Raw genomic sequence first — 22716 nt, forward strand, 5'->3', positions numbered from 1 at the left:
ACATTCCAGCCTTCAAGAGTCAAAAGTATCAATTCTTATATTAATTTAAACAATTATTGTCAATCAAGTATTATATTAATTAACATATATTTTATTGCCTTAATTGTTTAAATTTGTATAACACATGATCTTGTCGATCCATCAGTTAACATTTACAACTCTACGTGTTCGGTGCTTAAAACCATGGACTGATTTGTTTTCATTGGTCTTTTTGACAACAGTAGACGTACGAGCTGATTAAAAATGTCAGATCATTCTCTTCCAGCAGGAGGCGCTGTCAGAATGACACAAAGCAGCGCCGCAGCTGACTTTGAAACGCTGTTTTTACTTTCACTTTAATATATGCAGTTTTCACGTTGCTTGTGTGATATCCATTTGCTCACCGTCGTAGTTTAAAATATAAACGTATAAAAATACAGTATAAAAAGATATATTTACAATATTTTGCGACGTAACCCCAAAATAATGCATTTTCCATCAACGTTTTTCGCTCACTGAAAGCTACATCTGTCTGCCGATCTCTGCTCTCCTAACTGCACGGAAGATTGCACCCAAACGCTGACCCTTGTGTGCTTGATATAAATGTATTTATTAGAAATAGCGTTTGGATTTTTTTTTTTTTAATTATTATTATGTCAAAAGCTTTCACGGTCCGCATGGACGCATCTTGCGGTTCGGAATCATACTTCGTCATCCGCCATTTGCGAACGGTCGCAAATACGTGACATAGGTCATATTTTCAGGTCGAAAAATCCGGAATTCCGGATTAATCCGGAAAAATCACATCCCTGATATATATAATTCACAATAAAATTATTAACTTGAATTTAAAAACAGCCAGGGAGAGTTTTCATTTAATGCCGATTTTATAATTTACCATGCAATGGATTGTTACTTTTATTTTGAAGTTTGAATGTAACGTTAGAGGCTTTTATTGTGAAAGTGTATTTTCATGGCGGTTGTTTACACGCTTGATCAGCTAACAGTATACGCTATTTGAATGAGATATTAGTTTAATCCTAATGTTAGACCACGTTCAGTTTTTGTAACGTCACATATTAATAATTCCTTGTGGATAATTATTTTTATTGATTAATATTTCTTGAGAAAGTCATGTCAGCTAATGGGAGTGGTGTTGCTATCACATAGCCTGGTGTGTTATCTAGTCTGCACTAACAAATTACCGTCACTGTGTTTATTCTTTAATGCAGTAATTTATTAGCTAAACACGTATTAGCTAAATATATTTGCTAATGCTACAATCAGCAAAGGGTTTAACTCGTACGCCACTAAACACACGCAATGGCTCAACGTTACCACAGAGACCACCATCAGGAGTCTGTTTATAAAAGGTGTACAGACTCCGGCAGTGATTATAACACGAATAAACGCCATAGACCATCAGATGAAAGCCAGCAAAGATCACCTGAGACTCTGGGCGCCCACAGACAGATGTATGAGAGAAACTTCCCGCTCTACAAGCAGCCTGTGGAGGTGGGCTTCTTCTCTCTGGACTCTCAACGGAACTTCTTCAACGATCAGAGGCAGATGCGATATTATGTGCAGCCCAGAAAAAGTCCAGATTTTAATTTAAGGGATGGATACACCAGCCGCTTCGTAAAAAGAGATGACAGCGTGAAAGAGAGGCTTGATCATTTGCTGCAGTGGATTCTGGTCAACAGAGACAAGATTCAAACCAGGGACCAAACCCCCTCCAGGTGAGAGACACATTCTGCACAGTTTGTCTATAAAGAATTTTATTTTACAATGAAATACCAGTAAAGTATAATTAATAACAGACCTAAACAAAGGCTCCTTTTTATAGAGAGTACTAAAATTATTACTTTATAAATATTAGGGGTTTTTTTGTTTGTTTTTTTGGAGTCGCACCATGTGGCATATTACAACCTGAACTAACCTTGCCATTTCATAAAAAATAAACAAATTATCTAATATTTTGCCAAAAAACATCTGATCATAGTGCTTTATATTATATAATTTACTGCTTTGGGTGTTTTCCTCCAGCATGTTTCTGCATATTCAATAGGACATGTTTAAAATTTTTAAATAAGCAGTAAAGCGGATTTGTTACCATTTTTTTTCTGAGAAATAATAATTAAAACTGAAATGAAAATGGATATTAATAATTTAAATAATAATTAAATAACAATAATACGCTCTATCAAAATTTAAAAATGTTATTGCAACTTACAATTCTTTTTTTCTCTCAGAATTGTGTAATATAAACTCACAATTCTGGCTTTTTTCTCTGAAATGTGTGATATCAACTCTATTGTGAGAAATGAAGTGAGAATTACAAGATAAAAACTCACAATTCTTTATTTTCAGAATTGCGTCATAAACTCACAATTCTGACTTTTTTCTTAAAATTACAAGATAAAAACTCACAATTCTGACTTTTTTGCTCAGAATTGTGTAATATGAAAACTGACAATTCTGACTTTTTTTTCTCTCAGAATTATGTAATATAAACTCACAATTCTGACTTTTTTCTCTTAAATGTGTGATATCAACTCTGTTGTGAGAAATAAAGTGAGAATTACAAGATAAAAACTAAATTCTTTATTTTCAGAATTGCGTCATAAACTCACAATTCTGTCTTTTTTCTCTGAAATGTGAAATATAAACTCACAATTGTGAGAAACAAAGTCAGAATTGTGTAAAATAAACTCTTAAATCTGAAATTCTGAAATTTGTGTGATATGTGTGTCATAAACAATTATTATAAATAAAGTCAGAATTGCAAGATATAATCTCATAATTCAGACTTTTTTCTCAGAATTTCAAGATGTAAACTCAATTCCGACTTTTTTCTCAGGAATGTGATATCAACTAACAGTTGTGAGAAATAAAGTCAGAATTACAAGATAAAAACTCACAATTCTGACTTTCTTTTTCGCAGAATTGCAAGATATAAACTCGTAATTCAGACTTTCTCTCAGAATTTTGTGATAGAAACACAATTCAGACTTTTTTCTCAGAATTTTAAGATATAAACTCAATTTGGACTTTTCTTAGGAATAAACTCACAATTGTGAGAAATAAAGTCAGAATTACAAGACAAAAACTCTTCAGTTCTGATTTTTTCTCGGAATGTTTTGTGTGAAAGTCACAATTGTAAGATACAAACTGGTAATTCTGAGAAAAAAATTAAAAATTGCGAGTGTATATCATGTAATTCTGAGAAAAAAGTCTGAATTGTGAGTCTATACAACTTTTTATAGTTAACTAAACTTAAAAACATAAATAATATATAAATGCATACATACAAACATGCATGCATAAATAAATGTTGCTTGAAAGTTTCTGTCAGTTATTGTTTGTTTTCTGTTGAGTTATTGAGTGTGTTTGCAGTGCTCTAGGAGTGGACTTTGTGACATGGAGAGGACACCTAACCAAAGTGCTGACCACCCCATACGAGACTCAAGAGGGATGGATGCTAGCTGCATCCAAGTTCAGAGGCACCATCTACATCAGTGAGGTGGAAACGGAGGCTGCCAGAGTGAACCGAGAGAGCCGCTCCGAGCGCCAGGAGGAGATGATGTACTGGGGCTACAAGTTTGAGCAGTACATGTGCGCAGGTTTGGGACATCTAGTATTTTATACTACTATCAGAGACTGATGATAGTGACAGATCTCACCACTTATCGACTGTTTTCCTTTCTTTTTAGATAATGTGGATGGGACTCCAGACTCAGGGGGCGTCGTGAACACCAATGAAGCGTTCTGTACGGTGGTTCAGACGCGTTTGGCTGATCATAAGCTTCTCTTTTCTGGAGAGGTGGACTGCCGGGTCAAAGAACCCGATGCTCCTCCAGCGCCGGGATGTTATGTGGAGCTCAAGACCTCCGCAGAGATCTGCACCCCGAAACAACGAAGCAACTTCCACAGGTGAAACTATCAATGTTGAGTCAACTCCAGCTGGCAGATTAAAGAAAAAAAAAATGTGGTCAGATTTTTTGAAAAAAAAAACAGCAGGTTGGTTGAAAGAAAGTGCAAAGTGGCACTATAAAAAAAACAAAAAAAACAGAAATACTGCTGTTGTGTCGGTCTTAACATATACGGTACTATATGTACAGTATCTCACAAAAGTGAGTACACCCCTCACATTTCAGCAACCATTTTAGTATATCTTCTCAAGGGACAATACTATAGAAATGAAACTTGGATATATTTTAGAGTAGTTTGCTGCTACAAAATATTGTTCACTTAGGGTGTACTCACATTTGTTGCCAGGTATTTTGACAATAATGGCTGTATGTTGAGTTATTTTCAGAGGACAGTAAGTCTGCAAGCTGCACATTGACTACTCTAAAATATACCCAAGTTTCATTTCTATAGTATCGTCCCTTGAGAAGATATACTAAAATGGTTGCTGAAATGTGTGGGGTGCACTCACTTTTGTAGCATACTGTATTCAAGAGATAGTTCATCCAAAAATGGAAATGGTCATAGTTGACATAATTTAATGAACAGCTGATATTAGCCATTGACTTCCATAGAATTTTTCCCATACTGTAGCAGTCAATGGCTACCGGCAGTTGCTTGGTTACCAACATTTCTGAAAATATCTTCTTTTGTGTTCAGCAGAAGAAAGAAACTCATAAAGGGTTGGAACAACTGTAAATGACAGATTCTTCCCTTTTTGGTGAAGAATTCATTTATATGAATGCTATTTATTTGTTCTACACTGAACATTCATCTTGGTGTGAACAGGTCAACCAAACAATCAGCACTTACCTCATATCATTCAAACGCAAATTCCCCATTGTTTCGAAGAATATTAACACTATATTTTATCAAGGGTTGTGTAAATTTATGGGATGTTAGTTAATAAAGTAAAAGTTAAAACAACAGCCAGCCTCTTATCTACACATGTGTATGTATCTCTTGTAGGTACAAGCTGCTGAAATGGTGGGCGCAGTCGTTTCTTCCTGGAGTGCCTCAGATAGTCGCTGGGTTTCGAGACCATGATGGGGTAGTGGTGTCTGTTGAGACCTTCCAGACTTCGAAAATATCACAACTCATCAAGGTTTATTCTATGTAACCACATATTAGGAAGTTAAATTAGCTATACACAGGTTCCTTGTTGGTTCACTGTTGTCTGGAATAGAGCTGTGATGTTTTCATTTTTCTTTTTTGTTTCTCTAGAATGAGTATAACTGCTGGAAGCCAACTGTCTGTATGAATTTCTGCAGTGATTTATTGTCCTTCGTCAAATCAGTCGTCAAAGAGGACGACCCAAGGTAAGACTGTTAGATCATTTTGATTAAAATAGTCCCTGTTCACTTTCTTAATATACTTTCAAGACCTTGTTTTGAACAATTTATCAGTGCATGTTGGAAAAGAAGAACATTTGCTGTTGTAATCATTTTATTGAATATATGTCTGATTACACAAGTAAAATCGAATTGATTTAATACCAAACATCTACCATCTCATCAGAGATTGTGGCAGGTCTAATGCAGTGCGATGTTTTTTTCAGACTGGTGTACCTGTTCAGATGGGATCCACACAGAGATGTGTCCTACACCGTCCACAGAGACTCTCAGTACACCTTTTTACCAGACTGGTACATCAAGGACATGAAGAGCCATCATTCATCTCACCACTGACGTACTGAGTGCAGACCATATGCTGTACATCAGGCAGGACGTGAGGACATTTTTGATTAGTTTATGAACCATGTACATACTGTAATACTGATGTGCTGTGCACAACTTGCCATTGCTTGTGTTTACTCTGGATGCTCTGAATTATGTTTGTGGCCTAGATGTCCATGTGCACTTTTTTATATATATATTATTATATCATCATTCTCTCATTTGAAATATATTGGAATTTTATCCTTTGTTGTAATGATGACTTTAAAGGGTTAGTTCTCCCCAAAAAAAAGAGAAAATTCTGTCAATAATTATTCACCCTCATGTTGTTCCAAACTCGTAAGACCTTCGTTCAGCTTCAGAATACAAATAAAGATATTTTTGGTGAAATCCGAGAGCTTTCTGACCCTGCATAGACAGAAACAGAACTGGCACGTTCAAGGTTCAAAGCTACGCGAACTTTTCATGTGCAAAGAAAACAAAAATAACGACTTTAACAATTCTTCTCCTCCAAGTCACTATCGTCTGCCATTAGCGAGAGTACAACCTGCTCAGAAACGCATGGGAACATTTCAGTTGCGTTGCTGTCAATGCAGGGTCAGAAAGCTCTTGAATTTCATCAAAAATATCTTAATTTGTGTTCCGAAGATGAACAAAGGTCTTACGGGTTTGAAACACGAGGGTGAGTAATTAATGACAATTTTACAGGACTCTGTACTTTAATGTTAAGATGTGTTATATCAACTCACAAAAGTTATTCCCGACAGGATTCCTTTCATAGCTTTTATAAAAATTCACTTAAAATTATTTCAACATAAAAGTAGAGTAAAGTTAAATAACAAATTAGGTTATACAAATGAAAGTACAAAATATGTGCTATAAATTCTGAAATAAAGAAACTTAAGTACAAAGTCCTTAGTTGCAATCTCTATGTAAACTGTTTGAGTTTTTAATATCTTACTGTTTATGGTCCACATGACAAACCAGTTTCATTGATACACAGCAGGTAAGACTTCAGTAAACTCTCCAAAATAGCATAATTTAAGGCAAGTGTGTGAAAAAATTCACTTTGACCTCAAGCCGTGCATTTCAAATGCCTTTCATGAAGAGACTGAACAATACTCATGCTCAACTAAACTGTTTGAACTCTCAAAACATTGAAACTGGGAGAGATGTAAAAACGCAACTACACTCTTAAAAAGAAAGGTGCTTCACGATGCCATAGAAGAAGCTTTTTTGTCTAAATGGTTCCATAAAGAACCTTTAACATCTGAAGAACCTTCAAAGAACCTTCTTTCCTCACAAAGGTAAGAAAGAGATGGTTCTTCAAAGATCCTTTGACTGAATGACTACGTTTACATGGACACCAGTAATCTAATTAATGACCTTATTCTGAATAAGACAATAATATGATTAAGCTGTTTACATGAGTTGCTTTTAGAATATTCCTTTCATGTTCCCGTTTTACATGTTATAGTACATAGATCGGTTAATGACACACATCATTGCGTCCACACGCGACGCTATCAGTTCATCTTCGTTATAGACTTTTGGATGTTTGGGTTTTAATTTTACAAAAGCTTGAAGTGGCACTGGACATATTCAACAAATATTTTAGAATGTGTGAGTTAAAATTTGCCGTGGTCGCATTTGTGCGAGTGCATGCTGTGCTGCTCCAAAGCGTCTGATCCATACAGCGAGCGTTTCAGAGCCAGACAGTTTTTAGGAAGAAAAAAACCCGCAGGCACAGTCACCGAAAGCCAGTTTAGTTTTACTTTTTTTGTTTGTTTTCATTTTGAAAACCCTGTTATCTTTGCCGTTTACCTCACATTACGCTTTGGAGGCTTTCTTTTATTAATTTTTTTATTAATTATTTTGATTGCTCAGTGTTTGCGTGTCCTGTAATAAATTGTTTAGTCGGCATATAACAGCATGTGATGGAGTCCATGCCTCGTCTTATTAGTTTTTGTTAATAAATGCTATATAAGCTAGTTTTAATTTATTTTTGTTATGCTGTTTAATTAAAAATAACAAATCCATCTTTTAAGAATTTGTTTTAATCTTAAAATTGATAGGTGTAGCCTTATATATGCAAGCAAAACCAAGATCATGAATTCGATAGTAAAAGTAAAAAGCATCCTAAGACATTCCAATAGCGGAAATCCCGTTCACAAAATTAAAATAAATACTTACAAATAATACTAATGAAAAAGGGGGTTGAATGTTAAAAACGTTTCCATAAAACTAAAAATTATGATAACAAACTAGGATATTTATCAGCAATGAGCATTGATTAAGCCCATGTTGTAGCAAAAATAAATAAATAAAAATGAAACCAAAGCGCAACCAACTGAGAGCGTTATGCCGCGTTCCAGACAACCCGTTACCCGTGTTTTTCCAAACTTCTACCCGTGAAAGTGCACTGGAACGGCACTCAAACCCGTGAATTCCCACCCGTGAACTCGTACTAGATCGACGTACTCCCAGTTCCGAGTTCTGACGTGACATAGCCCGAGAAACAACAATAAAGCCTCTAGGGGTGCGGTGTTCAGTGGCACACGGTGGAAAAGTTTAGGACAATATAACGTTGCAATCAAATTATTAATACTATAAAAATAATAAATGCTTGGCGTGACTTGCCTGGAACGCTACAAAGTCCTGAGTCGTGGTTTGAACACGTGATTTACGAGCTCAAAAACCTGCCTGGAACGCAGCATTAGTGTGTATCCTGTCACAAAATGTGGCGAAAAGTCCTACACAAGGGGAATAGTCTGATTAAGGTGTGTACATGTCTTCCATAATGCGACTAAAATAGGAATACTCCACCTGTCTTAATTCGATTTGTGTATACTCCGATTATGACTTTAGTCGGATTAAATTAATCAAAAATCTCAGTTTACATGGTTGCTTCTTAATCAGAGTATTGTCTTAATCGCGTTAAAATCGGAATATTGTTGTCCATGTAAACGTACTCATTGATTCCTTGTGAAACCAAAAATGGTTCTTCTATGGCATCTGAAGCAGCCTTATTTTTAAGAGGGTATATAGGAAAAACATCCTCTACATTGGTGGTTCTCAACCGGTTTTGCTCCAGGACCCATATTTTATATTGGACATCAAGTGGCGGCAAAATTGTTCATTGTACAAAAGTAAACTTTGAGAATAAGGACCAGAGAGGATATGCCAAAGCACTGATCCGCTCCAGAGTTTCTCCTTGTATATTATTGATGTTAAATTTGTTTCTAGAGATCATCACCTGGTTTGTCACATGACATAGCAGCACATCACTTATAAGGCTCTACTGTATTGTTCGCAACTCTATATAGATGACGGATCTAAACCGTCATACACATTCCAGTTTCTGACTGAACACCAAATTCTACATTTCGTTCAAAAATGGACATTCCGTAATTTACTTACCCTCGTTTACAAACCCATACGACTGATTTTCTTCTTTCAAACACGATTTTCTAAAAAATGTTCACCCTGCTCTCTCTTTATAGTAAAAGTATACCATACCAAAGTAACACGTAAAACTTATCAACTACATGAAACATTTTCTGAAGTCATACAATGGCTTTATGTGAGTAACAGACTAAAATCGACTTGCGTTACTGATTGAAAATGTTTCATGTTGAAATTTACTAAACTAAAATCATGATTTTTGGGGGTTAACTGTTAATTTATTCACCTCCATGTCATCGAAGAGGTTCATGTCTTTCTTTCTTCAGTCGAAAAGAAATGAAGGTTTTTGAGGGAAACATTTCAGGATTTTTCTCCATTTAGTGGACTTCAATAGGGATCAACGGGTTGAAGATGCAAATTGCAGTTTCAATGCAGCTTCAAAGGGCTCTACACGATCCCAGATGAAGAATAAGGATCTTATCTAGCAAAATGATCAGTGATTTACTAAAAAAAGATACAAATGTATATACTTTTTAACTACAAACCTGCTGATCCCCATTGAAGAGAAAAATCCTGGAAAGTTTTCCTCAAAAACCCTCATTTCTTTTCGAAAGAAAGACGTGAACACCTTGGATGACATGGGGGTGATCAGATGATCATGAAAATTATTATTCTGGAAGTAAACTAATACTTTAAGAAGATGTGCATCAGTAACCATTAAGACTCTGATAAAGGAAACTTGACCATGTAAACTTTTTAAAATAATTGTTACAAACTAAAAGTTTTTTTTGCTTTACACTGACCTGCTCAAAAGTTTGGGATCAGTCAGACTTGTTTCGTTTAAGTCTCTTCTCTCTCTGCTTTTTTTTTTTTATTGTTCTTGGTGCTAGCATTCATAATTGAATTTTGCGTTTGACTCAGAGAGTAAGGACGATTTTATTGACGAACTTTTACCTTTGTTAACAGATTGAAACTATTATGTTGGATTTTATTTGTTTTTGTATCTCTCTGATCGAATAGCATCAATAAAAAAGTTTAATCTAAAAAATACAGAAAAAACAGTAATATTGCAAAATTTTATTACAATATAAAATAATGTTTTTTATTTGAATATACTTTAAAATATAATTTATTCCTGTGATGCAAAGCTGAATTTTCATCAGCTGTCTTCAGTGGGACATGATCCTTCAGAAATCATTCTAATATGCAGATTTATTATCAATGTTGAAAACAGTATTTTTTGTATACAGCATTTATGCAAAATATAAATGTTTTCTAACAATGTAAATCTATGCTATTACTTTTTATCAGTTTAACACACCCTTGGTGAATAAAAGTATTGATTTCTTTTAAAAACAGAAAGAATTCAACTTTACTGTGTATATTGTTAGAAAACCTTTGTCTATTTTAAATAAATGCTGTTCTTAAATAATCCTGAAAATAAGTATCACAGCTTCAAAATAATATTAAGCAGCACAACTGTTTTCAACATTGATAATAAATCAGCATATTAGAATCATTTCTGAAGGATCATGTGACATTGAAAACTGCAGTAATGATGCTGAAAATGTAGCTTTGCCTCACAGGAATAAATTACATTTTAAAATATATCCACATAGAAAACTGTTATTTTAAATTGAAATAATATTCCACAATATTACAGTTTTTTCTGTATTTTTGATCAAATAAAAATCTTGACGAGCATAAGAAAAGTCATTTAAAATCTTACTGATCCCAAACTTTTTAGCGGCAGTGTATGTTGTGGTAAGACTGAAGACTGAAACTGTACCCAGATGAACCCATGCTAACGGAGCAATGGCTGATGGGATATGTGGAGCTCCTCCTGAGGGTGTGTGTTAGAGGTAGTCATCCATTAGTCACTCGTTAGTGTTCGTGGCTCAGTGGTGAAGGCTAACCATATCTCAGTGCTTGAGCTTCTTCTGGATGCCCATGAGCTTGAATGTGGCGGCTGTGATCTTCTCATACACCACGAACATGAGGGCCGCCGTCAGCACAGTCTGGAGCAGCTTCGCCTCTAGGCCTTTATACAAACCCAACAGCCCGTATTTCCTGTCACGTAGAGGACACAAGATCAGCCAAACAATTCAGCCTTGTTTGAGAGATAGAAACTAGAACGACACTGCAGATGTGAAAATAAAATTAAAATAGAGATGCACTGATAATACAATTCTGGCCAATAAGACTTAAAATTATTGCTGGTAGACATTAAATGGAAGTTATTCAATTTTATAGTACTTTGTGGGGAAGAAAAAAAACGAAATAAATTAAATAAATGTTTTTTTTTTTTATGGGAGCTATTGAATATTTTATTTTTAAGTTTACTGCGACTTTTTTTATCTCGTTTTCTCAGAACTGCGTGATGCAAACTCGCAATTCTGACTTTTTTTCTCTAAGAGTTGCATGATACAAACAATTGCGAGAAATAAAAAAAGAAGAGTCAGAACTGAGATACAAACTCACATTTGTGTGAAAAAAGTCAGAATTGTGAGATACACAGTTGCAAAAAAAGTCAGAATTTCAAGTTTTTATATCGCAATTTTGACTTTTTTCTCACAAATGTGAGTTTGTATTTCTCAGTTCTGACTTTTTCTTTCAGAATACATGATATAAACTCACAACTGCAAGAAATAAAGTCAGAAATGTGAGATAAAAACTCACAATTGTGAGAAATAATGTCAGAATTAAAAAAAAAAATGCAATCCTGAATTTCTGCGGGTTTGTCTCGCAATTCAAATTTTTAACAAATGTGAGTTTCTATCAATTCAGACTTTTTTTCCGTGATACACACAATTGCGAGAAATTAAGTCTGAACTGTGAGAAAAAAAACTCACAATTGTGAGAAATAAAGTTAGAATTGCATGACAAAAACTTGCAATTCTGACTTTTTTGTCAGCTTGTATCTCGCAATTCTGACTTTTTTCTCTCACAAATGTGAGTTTGTTTCTCTCAATTCTGACTTTCTCACAATTGACTTTTTTTCTCACAAATGTGAATTTGTGTCTCTCAGTTCTGACTTTTTTCTCTCAGAATTGCATGATATAAACTAATTTGCGACATTCAGAATTGCAAGAAAAAAACAGCATTTCTGAGTTTCTCGCAAGTTGTAAGTTTGTATCTTAGTTCTGACTTTTTTTTCTCTCAGAATTACGTAATATAAACTAAAAGTCTGAATTGCGAGATGAAAATTGCAATTGTGACTTTTTCGCAACTTCATATTTCGCAATTCTGACTTTTTCTTTCTGAATTGCCTGATATAAACACAATTGCGAGAAATAAAGTGTGAATGTTTATATCTCGCAATTCTGACTTTTTTCTCATAAATGCGAGTTTGTATCTCTCAATTCTGACTATTTTTCTTGCAAATGCCAGTATATATCTCGCAATTAAATTTTTTTCTCAGAATTGTGAGACATAAACTTACAATTGTGAGTCCAATTCTGAGGGGGAAAAAAAGACTGATATGATTTCAGAATTGCGAGATAAAAACATTTCTGAGTTTTGTGTTTATCAATTATCAGTTTTTTCTCACAAATTTAAGTTTGTATCTCTCAGTTCTGACTTTTTCTCTCAGAATACATGATATAAACTCACAACTGCAAGAAATAAAGTCAGAAATGTGAGATAAAAACTCACAATTGTGAGAAATAATGTCAGAATTAAAAAAAAAAAAATGCAATCCTGACTTTTCTGCGGGTTTGTCTCGCAATTCAAATTTTTAACAAATGTGAGTTTCTATCAATTCTGACTTTTTTCTGTGATACACACAATTGCAAGAAATTAAGTCTGAACTGTGAGAAATAAAACTCACAATTGTGAGAAATAAAGTTAGAATTGCAAGACAAAAACTTGCAATTCTGACTTTTTTGTCAGCTTGTATCTCGCAATTCTGACTTTTTTCTCTCACAAATGTGAGTTTGTTTCTCTCAATTCTGACTTTTTCTCACAACTGACTTTTTTCTCACAGATGTGAGTTTGTCTCTCAGTTCTGACTTTTTTCTCTCAGAATTGCATGATATTAACTCATTTGCGACAAAGTCAGAATTGCAAGAAAAAAAAAACAGCATTTCTGAGTTTCTCGCAAGTTTTTTCTTGAAAATGTAAGTTTGTATCTTAGTTCTGACTTTTTTTTCTCTCAGAATTACATAATATAAACTAAAAGTCTGAATTGCGAGATAAAAATTGCAATTGTGACTTTTTCGCAACTTCATATTTCGCAGTTCTGACTTTTTCTTTCTGAATTGCCTGATATAAACACAATTGCGAGAAATAAAGCGTGAGTGTTTATATCTTGCAATTCTGACTTTTTTTCTCATAAATGCAAGTTTGTATCTCTCAATTCTGACTTTTTTTCTCAGAATTGTGAGACAAAAACTTATAATTGTGAGTCCAATTCTGAGGGGGAAGAAGACTGAAAATTGCCTGATATAAACACAATTGCGAGAAATAAAGTGTGAGATAAAAACTTGCAATTCTGACTTTTTGTCAGCTTGTTTCTCTCAATTCTGACTTTTTGTCACAAATGTGAGTTTGTGTCTCAGTTCTGACTTTTTTCTCTCAGAATTGCATGATATAAAATCATTTGCGACAAAGTCGGAATTTCAAGAAAAAAACAGCATTTCTGAGTTTCTCGCAAGTTTTTTCTCGAAAATGTAAGTTTGTATCTTAGTTCTGACTTTTTTTCACTCTCAGAATTACGTAATATAAACTAAAAGTCTGAATTGCGAGATAAAAATTGTGCAATTTTGCAATTGTGACTTTTTCGCAACTTCATATTTCGCAAATCTGACTTTTTCTTTCTGAATTGCCGCACACAATTGCGAACACAATTGCGAGAAATAAAGTGTGAGTGTTTATATCTTGCAATTCTGACTTTTTTCTCATAAATGCGAGTTTGTATCTCTCAATTCTGATTATTTTTCTTGCAAATGCGAGTATATATCTCGCAACTGACTTTTTTTTCTAAGAATTGTGAGACATAAACTTACAATTGTGAGTCCAATTCTGAGGGGGAAAAAAGACTGATATGATTTCAGAATTGCGAGATAAAAACATTTCTGAGTTTTGTGTTTATCAATTATCAGTTTTTTCTCACAAATTTAAGTTTGTATCTCTCAGTTCTGACTTTTTCTCTCAGAATACATGATATAAACTCACAACGGCAAGAAATAAAGTCAGAAATGTGAGATAAAAACTCACAATTGTGAGAAATAATGTCAGAATAAAAAAAAATGCAATCCTGACTTTTCTGCGGGTTTGTCTCGCAATTCAAATTTTTAACAAATGTGAGTTTATCAATTCTGACTTTTTTTCCGTGATACACACAATTGCGAGAAATAAAGTCTGAACTGTGAGAAAAAAAACTCACAATTGTGAGAAATAAAGTCTGAACTGTGAGGAAAAAAACTCACAATTGTGAGAAATAAAGTTAGAATTGCAAGACAAAAATTTGCAATTCTGACTTTCTTGTCAGCTTGTATCTCGCAATTCTGACTTTTTTCTCTCACAAATGTGAGTTTGTTTCTCTCAATTCTGACTTTTTTCTCTCACAAATGTGAGTTTGTTTCTCTCAATTCTGACTTTTTTCTCTCACAAATGTGAGTTTGTTTCTCTCAATTCTGACTTTTTTCTCTCACAAATGTGAGTTTGTTTCTCTCAATTCTGACTTTTTTCTCTCACAAATGTGAGTTTGTTTCTCTCAATTCTGACTTTTTTCTCTCACAAATGTGAGTTTGTTTCTCTCAATTCTGACTTTTTCTCACAATTGACTTTTTTCTCACAAATGTGAGTTTGTCTCTCAGTTCTGACTTTTTTCTCTCAGAATTGCATGATATAAACTCATTTGTGACAAAGTCAGAATTGCAAAAAAAAAAACAGCATTTCTGAGTTTCTCGCAAGTTTTTTCTTGAAAATGTAAGTTTGTATCTTAGTTCTGACTTTTTTTTCTCTCAGAATTACATAATATAAACTAAAAGTCTGAATTGCGAGATAAAAATTGCAATTGTGACTTTTTCGCAACTTCATATTTAGCAGTTCTGACTTTTTCTTTCTGAATTGCGAGAAATAAAGTGTGAGTGTTTATATCTTGCAATTCTGACTTTTTTCTCATAAATGCAAGTTTGTGAAAAAAGACTGATATGATTTCAGAATTGCGAGATAAAAACATTTCCGAGTTTTGTGTTTATCAATTATCAATTTTTTTTTCTCACCAATCTAAGTTTGTATCTCTCAGTTCTGACTTTTTTCCTCTCAGAATTGCCTGATATAAACACAATTGCGAGAAATAAAGTGTGAGATAAAAACAATTGCAATTTGCAATTCTGACTTTTTTTTCACGCAAATGCGCAAGTTACAACTGTCCAAATCTGAGGGGAAAAAAGACTGATATGATTTCAAAATTGCAACTATTCTGACATAAGTCGAAAAAAAAGTCACAATTGTGTATTCAGTGGTGGAAACAGGCTTCCATATATTTCAGTTAATATTTAAGTGACAAAAATGTTTTAGTTAATAATAATCACCCTGGTTGATAACCAGTATTACTAAGCATTAAACTACAGTGACTCAGATGGACTTACTTGATCCGGTCCATTAGCAAAGAAACCACATTCCTCAGGCTGCCTACTAGACCACCTTTACCGTCTGATTTATACTGGCCAAACTAGAGGAAGCAATGGGAAATATTCAATATTCAGAAACACTCCATCAACATCTGTCAAGTGTATTACACAATACAATGCAATGCTTTATCGATCTTAATGCGATCACACTGATGACATTACCCTCAGAATGGCCTGAACCGTTTGCAGAGGATACGTTGCAGATGTTGCAATAGCTTTAGCGATGGCACCAATGAGAAAGATTTCAAACGATGATATCTGCACATATAGATGAGACTTTTTGGTTATTGCATAAATTCACAAATGCCAGTCATCATGCCAGTTTTTCGCCCCTCACCTTCCTGCCTCCACGTCCCGCTTTTCGCTTCATGGCCTCGTAGAACATAAACTGCACAGCAGGGTTGAATACAAGCACGAGAGACGGCAGCGTCCCGTTCCACAGTGTTCCCACTCCCTCGTTGGCTATTATCTGGGAGAAGGCATCTTTGAAAGGAAAACAATAATGTGATATGATTCACTGCTGACAACACAGACCTATTATTTTAATAAGATGTGGTCACATTTGCTTTAGATTGATGAATTTCTAAATCATTTCAATAGTAATCCACATGATTTCTTCGCAACAGGTTCAAGTTGGTCATGTGACTCATGTCTCAAGCTACATTAACCAACAGAAAGCTGCATGGTTTTAAAGTAATTCCTGTGTGATCTTTTACAGTGATAGACTATTGCCAAATTTAATTTTCCCATGAAATTTGACCACTAACTTTAACCACTAAAAATCAGTCTAGAGTCCATTACTCCTTATTTTTAATTACAGAAATAATCTAAAAATAACTGAACTGAGTGAGAATATCCCAGTCAGATCAGCTTCTAGATTTGGGAGGACGCCTGCCTCAAGCTCTGTCGATTTTAAATGACATGTCGATTTAAAATTTGTAGTTTATACCTCATGAGATAAGTGAGTGTGTGAGCGGTTCTGACCAAATATGCCCTTATAGTGGGTCTGATGGAGCTCTTCGTTCCTGAACTTTGCCCCCTGGAGTTTCAGTCGTGTGTTCACCACCCACATGGGAGTCGTTAAGAGCACATTAACAGCCCCTAAAAGGCATAAAACAAGACATGAGTGGACATTTTCATCTCAAAGACTGATTATGTGCAGTTGTGTATTTTTCAATGTCGAAATAAAAGTAAGAATAAAGCAGGGTTAATTTCATTAATTAAAACTTTTAAAACAAAACTGAAAAAAAATTCATTAATATTAGATGAAAAACGGAAAATTAGTTCTAAAATTTCAAAAAGTCAAATTTTAAAGTCAAATCAATAAAATTTTTCATTGAAATGAACATAAAAATTAAAGCTGAAAATTTAACCAAAATTAAAACAAGAACTGAAAGTTTAAAAATAAAAGGGCATTCAAAATATTATATAGTATATGCTCACCAAGCCTGCATTTATTCGATCCAAAGTACGGCAAAAACAGTAACATTTTGAAATATTTTTTACTATTTAACGTAAGTGTTTTCTAGTTGAATATTTTTTTTAAATGTAATTTATTCCTGTGATTTCAAAGCTGAATTTTTATCATCAATATAATAAAATGATTTGTTGCTCAAGAAAATGTTTTATTATTATTATCAATATTTAAAACAGTTGCATAAAACACTAAAACAGTACTTTTTTCAGGATTCTTTGATGAATAGAAAGATTCAAAGATCAGTGTGTCAGTGTAATTTTTTTTATTTATTTTTTTGGTAAAGAAATTATAGAAATTAATACTTTTATTTAGCAAATATGCTTTAAATTGATCAAAAGTGATGATAGATATTTATGTTTCTATTCATCAAAGAAACCAGGAAAAAAAATTATATTCCGCTGTTTTCAACAACAACAATAAATGAAGAGTTCAAATGCAAAAGCCTTTAAGTGCAGTCTGAAATATTCTTCTAAAATTAGCATTTTTGTCAGGACCTATACATTGCCATTAAAGGAAAATATACTAAACCTACACAGCAGCCTGATAAAAATGCTCATTTTAGATGAAAATTTCAGATGGCATTTAGAAGAGGCTTTTGCATCTGAACTCTTTGAGAAGCAAATCAGAATATTAGAATGATTTCTGAAGGATCATGTGACACTGAAGACTGAAGTAATGATGCTAAAATTCAGCTTTGAAATCACAGGAATAAATTACATTTTAAAACAGTTATTTTATATAGTAAAAAACATTTCAAAATTTGACCGTTTTTGCTGTACTTCGGATCAAATAAATGCAGGCTTGGTGAGCAGAAGAGACTTCTTTAAAAACATTAAAAATCTCACTGTTCAAAAATTTTGACTGGTAGCGTACATTGTGAAGAAGATTCAGCTCATGATTTCAGTACCTGATATGAAGCCCATGAGCAAATCTTTGCCAGGCTTGGACCGGTCTGAGACCATGACTCTCTTCAGTGTGTTAAACGTATAGAAGTACACAAAGTTAGAGCAGCACAGGCTAGAAATGACAGGAAACCAGCCACGATACAGAGACAATCTGAAACACAGTCAAAAACAGCATCATGACATAAACAGCCTGGTGTAGCCAACTCAAATCCATTTCACTATTTGCATTTCTTTCAAACCCAATATGTAATATAAATTGTTCAGTAGTGCCGACACATGTTCACTTAATACACAATCTGTTATACAGTCAAGCCCAAAATTATTCATACCCCTGGCAAATTCTGACTTAAAGTTACTTTTATTCAACCAGCAAGTTTTTTTTTATTAGAAATGACACAGACGTCTACCAGAAGATAATAAGACCATGTACAAGAGGCATCATTGTGGAAAAAATGATTACTCATCTTTTATTTACATTTTAACAAAAAAAGTGGCATGTCCAAAATTATTCATACCCTTCTCAATAATGAATAGAAAAGCCTTTATTGGCTATTACAGCAATCAAACGCTTCCTATAATTGCTGACCAGCTTTTTGCATGTCTCCACTGGTATTTTTGTCCATTCATCTTTAATTCTTCAGGTTGGAGGGTCTCCTTACCATCACCCTGATCTTTAGCTCCCTCCACAGATTCTCTATTGGATGTTAGTCAGGACTCTGGCTGGGCCACTGCAAATCGTTAATGTTTTTGTTTGCAAACCATTTCTTCACCACTTTTGCTGTGTGTTTTGGGTCGTTGTCGTGCTGAAATGTCCACTGGTGCCCAAGGCCAAGTTTCTCTGCAGACTGCCTGATGTTGTTGTTGAGAATTTTGATGTATTGCTCCTTTTTCATGGTGCCGTTTACTGTGATTAGGTTCCCTGGTCCACCGGCTAAAAATTCAGATTCATCAGCCCTTTCCTGACTTGTGAGCAGCCACAATGCACAGCCGCAGGTCCTCAGAGAGCTCCTTTGTCTTAGCCATGACTGTCCACAAACCAACAGCAGAGATCTTCTGTTTTTCACCTGTTGAGTTGATTAAAACAGCTGTTCCCAATGAATCATGGTAATTAGGATGCTTTAGAACAGCTTGGACTATTTGGAATGGTATAGAACTTTGGATTTTCCCATAGACTGTGACAGTTTGCAAAGGGTATGAATAATTCTGGACATCTCCACTTTTTGTTCAAATGTAAATAAAAGCTGAGAAATAATTTTTTCCACAATGATGCCTCTTGTACATCGTCTTATTATCTTTTGGGAGAAGCCTGTGTCATTTCCGTGTAAAAAATAAAACTTGGTGGTTGAATAAAAGTAACCTTAAGTCAGAATTTGCCAGGGGTATGAATAATTTCAGGCTTGACTGTGTGTGGTATTTGCAATGTAATAAGTAATTAGGAGTATTTGTACTAGGGCTGCATGATTAATCGAATGATGTTGTGAGGTGCGTTTAGTCAATGAAGCCGGTACTTTGATTAGTAGTAAATCTCCATCACGTGCGTTCAGCTGGAGCGTTCAGAGGCGTAAATCACTGACAAGCTACGCCAAATCGCGCTCAAAATCGAATGTGATTTTGAACGCGATTTGGCGTAGCTTGTCAGTGATTTACGTCTCTGTGTATTAATTGCCGCTCCAGCTGAACGCACGTGATGGAGATTTACTACTAATCAAAGTACCGGCTTCATTGACTAAACGCACCTCACAACATCGCTCGATTAATCGTGCAGCCCCAATTTGTACACAACATATTCACTGATGTTTTGAATGTCCCTTATGTTTTCTCTTAGGAATTCATGATGTGTTGTGCATGCTGAACTAAAACTCACATGCCCTCCTCCTTCGCTATCTCCACCAGAATGACAGGGGTGGACTGGGACTTGCGGTTTTCATCCACTGAAACAAATGACAAATGTGAAATTGACATGACTTTCCCATGCATCCTGCAGTGTGACATGCTATGCTTCATCTAAAACCATGACCTATGACCTTGTCAACTGGCATACTACATGCAACATTATTACACAAACTTGTAAAGTCTCTGCAGAATTGATTTACATTACATTTACTTAACAAATCTTTAGATTGTTTATATGAACCACATAAAACACGACCTGAAGGAGGATGTTTTTACATACTAAAAGGCTGTTTACTTGCTAACAATGTATAAACTATCAATCAGATGACAGAAGGCATGCTGTAGATTGTGTAGAACAGGTTTTTCAGCCAAGTTTGGATCTTGTTGATAATTTAGAGGCCTTCATTTAGAGAGAAATATGCAATCTGTCACACAGCATTGCACAAACTTGAAGGGCTTCCCACATCTTCACTTTTTTTTTCTGATACTGGACAAAATGTTTGAAGGTTGTTTTAAAAACTGTACTAAAAATTGGCATAACAACATTACTATTTAATTCATTTTCTAGAATTAATTGAACTGTAAAATACATACAAAATAATAAACTACATTTAATACAAATTTTACAGTACAGCACAAATTACAATACCAGTCAAAAGTTAAGCTTTTTAATGTGTTTGAAAGAAGTCTCTTCTGTTCACCAAGCCTGCATTTATTTGTTTCAAAGTACAGCAAATAGCAATTTCGAAATAATTTTACTATTTATTTAACTGTTTTCTTATTGAATATGTTTATTCCTGTGATTTCAAAGCTAATTTTTTTAGTATCATTACTCCAGTCTTCAGTCTTATATGATATTTTGAAAACAGCGGAGTACATTTATTTCAGGTTTCTTTAATGAATAGAAAGTTCAGAAGAACAGCACTTATTTGAAATAGAAATCTTTTGTAACATTATAAATGTCTTTAGCATCACTTTTGATTAATTAAATTTAAATATAATTTAATTTAAAATGTATCCAACTGTTTTAAATATTGATAATAATAATAAAAATGTTTCTTGAACAGCAAATCAGCATTTTAGTGTGTTTTCTGAAGGAACATTTAGATGAAAACTTAGAAGAGGCTTTTGCATCTGTTTTTTGAGCAGCAAATCAGCTTAGAATGATTTCTGAAGGATCATGTGACACTGAAGACTGGAGTAATAATGCTGAAAATTCAGCTTTGATCACAGGAATAAATTACATTTTAAAATATATTCAAACAGAGAACAGTTATTTTAAATAGTAAAAATATTTCACATTTTGTTCTGTATTTTGGGTCAAATAAATGCAGGTTTGGTGAGCAGAAGAGACTTTAAAACATGAATACTCACCCTGCAGTCTGATCCTGGCTGTGTCCAAAGGGAAGAACACTGTCATTGCTGTAACACTGCCCTACAAGGCAATAAAATATAGTTTAACAAACATCCCTGACTGAGGGATTATATTTCATTAACGGGAAACAAAATGGGCTGCAATTATTTTGGCTCGTGTTTGCTCACCGTTGCACCTGCCACAGCATGAACCAGTGTTTCATAGGACAGCAGGCCGAGTGAGCTGCTGCTGTCTGACATCTCTCTTACTCGCTCTCTCTTTAGTCTAAAAACCGTATATCTGCGCCTTTACTTTACACACATTAGCGACAGCCACAACGAATTATTCTAGGGCTAATCCATATTAATTACGTCCTGAAAACAGTATCACAACTTCCGTGTTCAAAACAATCGCTTCTTTGTGGCAATAATTCTCGGTGCCGCTGCACTTCACCGCCTCTAGCGACCCGATGCTACACGGACATTAAAGGAGTAGTTGACTTTTAGAACAAAAATGTACAGATAATTTACTCACCCCTGGTCATCCAAGATGTTCGTATCTTTCTTTATTCAGTCGTAAAGAAATGGTGTTTTTTGAGGAAAACATTTCAGGATTTCTCTCCATATAATGGACTTCTATGGTGCCCCCGAGTTTGAACTTGAGTTGAACCACCAGGCTGAACGAAACTTGCATATTTTGCTGATTATTGCTGCTGAAAATGGTCAGTTATTGTCATGTTTTGGGCTGTACTAATCGGTCGAACCGGGAAAAACATTTGGAGTAGCCTATAGACTGCCAAAAGTTACAACAAATCAAGGAGAAGAGTGCAAAAAACTGTCTGAGGAACAAAGGCGTTTGTGTTCGGCCAAACTGAACCAGAATTTTCCAGAGCAAGAATCTTGATAACATTTGTGTTTGTTCTTATTATTTCCACTCAGATAGGTTAAAGATTAGGCTAATATCTTAATACTGCTTGTACATCTTTACCACATTAACTTTAGTTTGTCAAAATATTGTCCCCTCTCCTGCTTACCAAATCCTTCTCTATATGATTTAGCAGCTTCCACGCGTTTTTTCTGTGGTTTAAACAGCATAAATTAGCAGAACAACATATTCAGTTGTACATTAACAGTGCAGTCAATGCTGTTGTTTACATCTGAGTATCTCCTATGGGATAATGTACAGGCAGCCGGTAGTTATAGCAGAAATAAGCCCCGACAGTGTGATCAGTCTTGTATCACACTGAAGGGGCTTATTTCTGCGATAACTACCGGCTGCCTGTACATTATCCCGCTTATTACACGGCTACTTGCCACATAAGGAAAAAAACTGGACATGAATATGAATTTGAAACCTTTTATTGGCATATTTGTTTTAAATTAACATTTTTATCCTTCCGCGAAACGATATAGTACCACGT

General features: G+C 34.6%; 2 protein-coding genes across 2 annotated transcripts; one reads left to right on the forward strand and one right to left on the reverse strand.

Annotated features, from left to right (window-relative positions):
* Positions 1 to 960: 960 nt before the first annotated feature.
* Positions 961 to 9845, forward strand: LOC141337276 (decapping and exoribonuclease protein-like). The gene is made up of 6 exons (XM_073843069.1): positions 961 to 1718; positions 3376 to 3602; positions 3693 to 3912; positions 4918 to 5053; positions 5173 to 5267; positions 5507 to 9845. The coding sequence occupies exons 1-6, from the start codon at positions 1303 to 1305 to the stop codon at positions 5634 to 5636; spliced, it is 1224 nt and encodes a 407-aa protein (XP_073699170.1). The 5' UTR covers positions 961 to 1302; the 3' UTR covers positions 5637 to 9845.
* Positions 9846 to 10026: 181 nt separating this feature from the next.
* Positions 10027 to 21688, reverse strand: LOC141337287 (peroxisomal membrane protein PMP34-like). The gene is made up of 9 exons (XM_073843081.1): positions 21485 to 21688; positions 21317 to 21377; positions 19914 to 19980; positions 18052 to 18200; positions 16652 to 16768; positions 16005 to 16150; positions 15830 to 15925; positions 15626 to 15708; positions 10027 to 11099 (listed from the first exon to the last, which is right to left on the reverse strand). The coding sequence occupies exons 1-9, from the start codon at positions 21554 to 21556 to the stop codon at positions 10952 to 10954; spliced, it is 939 nt and encodes a 312-aa protein (XP_073699182.1). The 5' UTR covers positions 21557 to 21688; the 3' UTR covers positions 10027 to 10951.
* Positions 21689 to 22716: the final 1028 nt, after the last annotated feature.

Source organism: Garra rufa, chromosome 1, assembly GCF_049309525.1.
Source record: "Garra rufa chromosome 1, GarRuf1.0, whole genome shotgun sequence".
NCBI classification, from domain to species: Eukaryota; Metazoa; Chordata; class Actinopteri; order Cypriniformes; family Cyprinidae; genus Garra; species Garra rufa.

Excerpts from the sequence above, each read along its gene's own strand:
- LOC141337276 (XM_073843069.1), top strand. The coding sequence starts at position 1,303 with ATGGCTCAACGTTACCACAGAGACCACCATCAGGAGTCTGTTTATAAA. Across the intron at positions 3,913-4,917 it reads CAACGAAGCAACTTCCACAG|GTACAAGCTGCTGAAATGGT; the intron begins GTGAAACTATCA and ends TATCTCTTGTAG. Across the intron at positions 5,054-5,172 it reads AAATATCACAACTCATCAAG|AATGAGTATAACTGCTGGAA; the intron begins GTTTATTCTATG and ends TTGTTTCTCTAG.
- LOC141337287 (XM_073843081.1), bottom strand. The coding sequence starts at position 21,556 with ATGTCAGACAGCAGCAGCTCACTCGGCCTGCTGTCCTATGAAACACTG. Across the intron at positions 18,201-19,913 it reads ATAGCGAAGGAGGAGGGCAT|ATTGTCTCTGTATCGTGGCT; the intron begins GTGAGTTTTAGT and ends ACTGTGTTTCAG. Across the intron at positions 16,769-18,051 it reads GCTCATGGGCTTCATATCAG|GGGCTGTTAATGTGCTCTTA; the intron begins GTACTGAAATCA and ends TATGCCTTTTAG.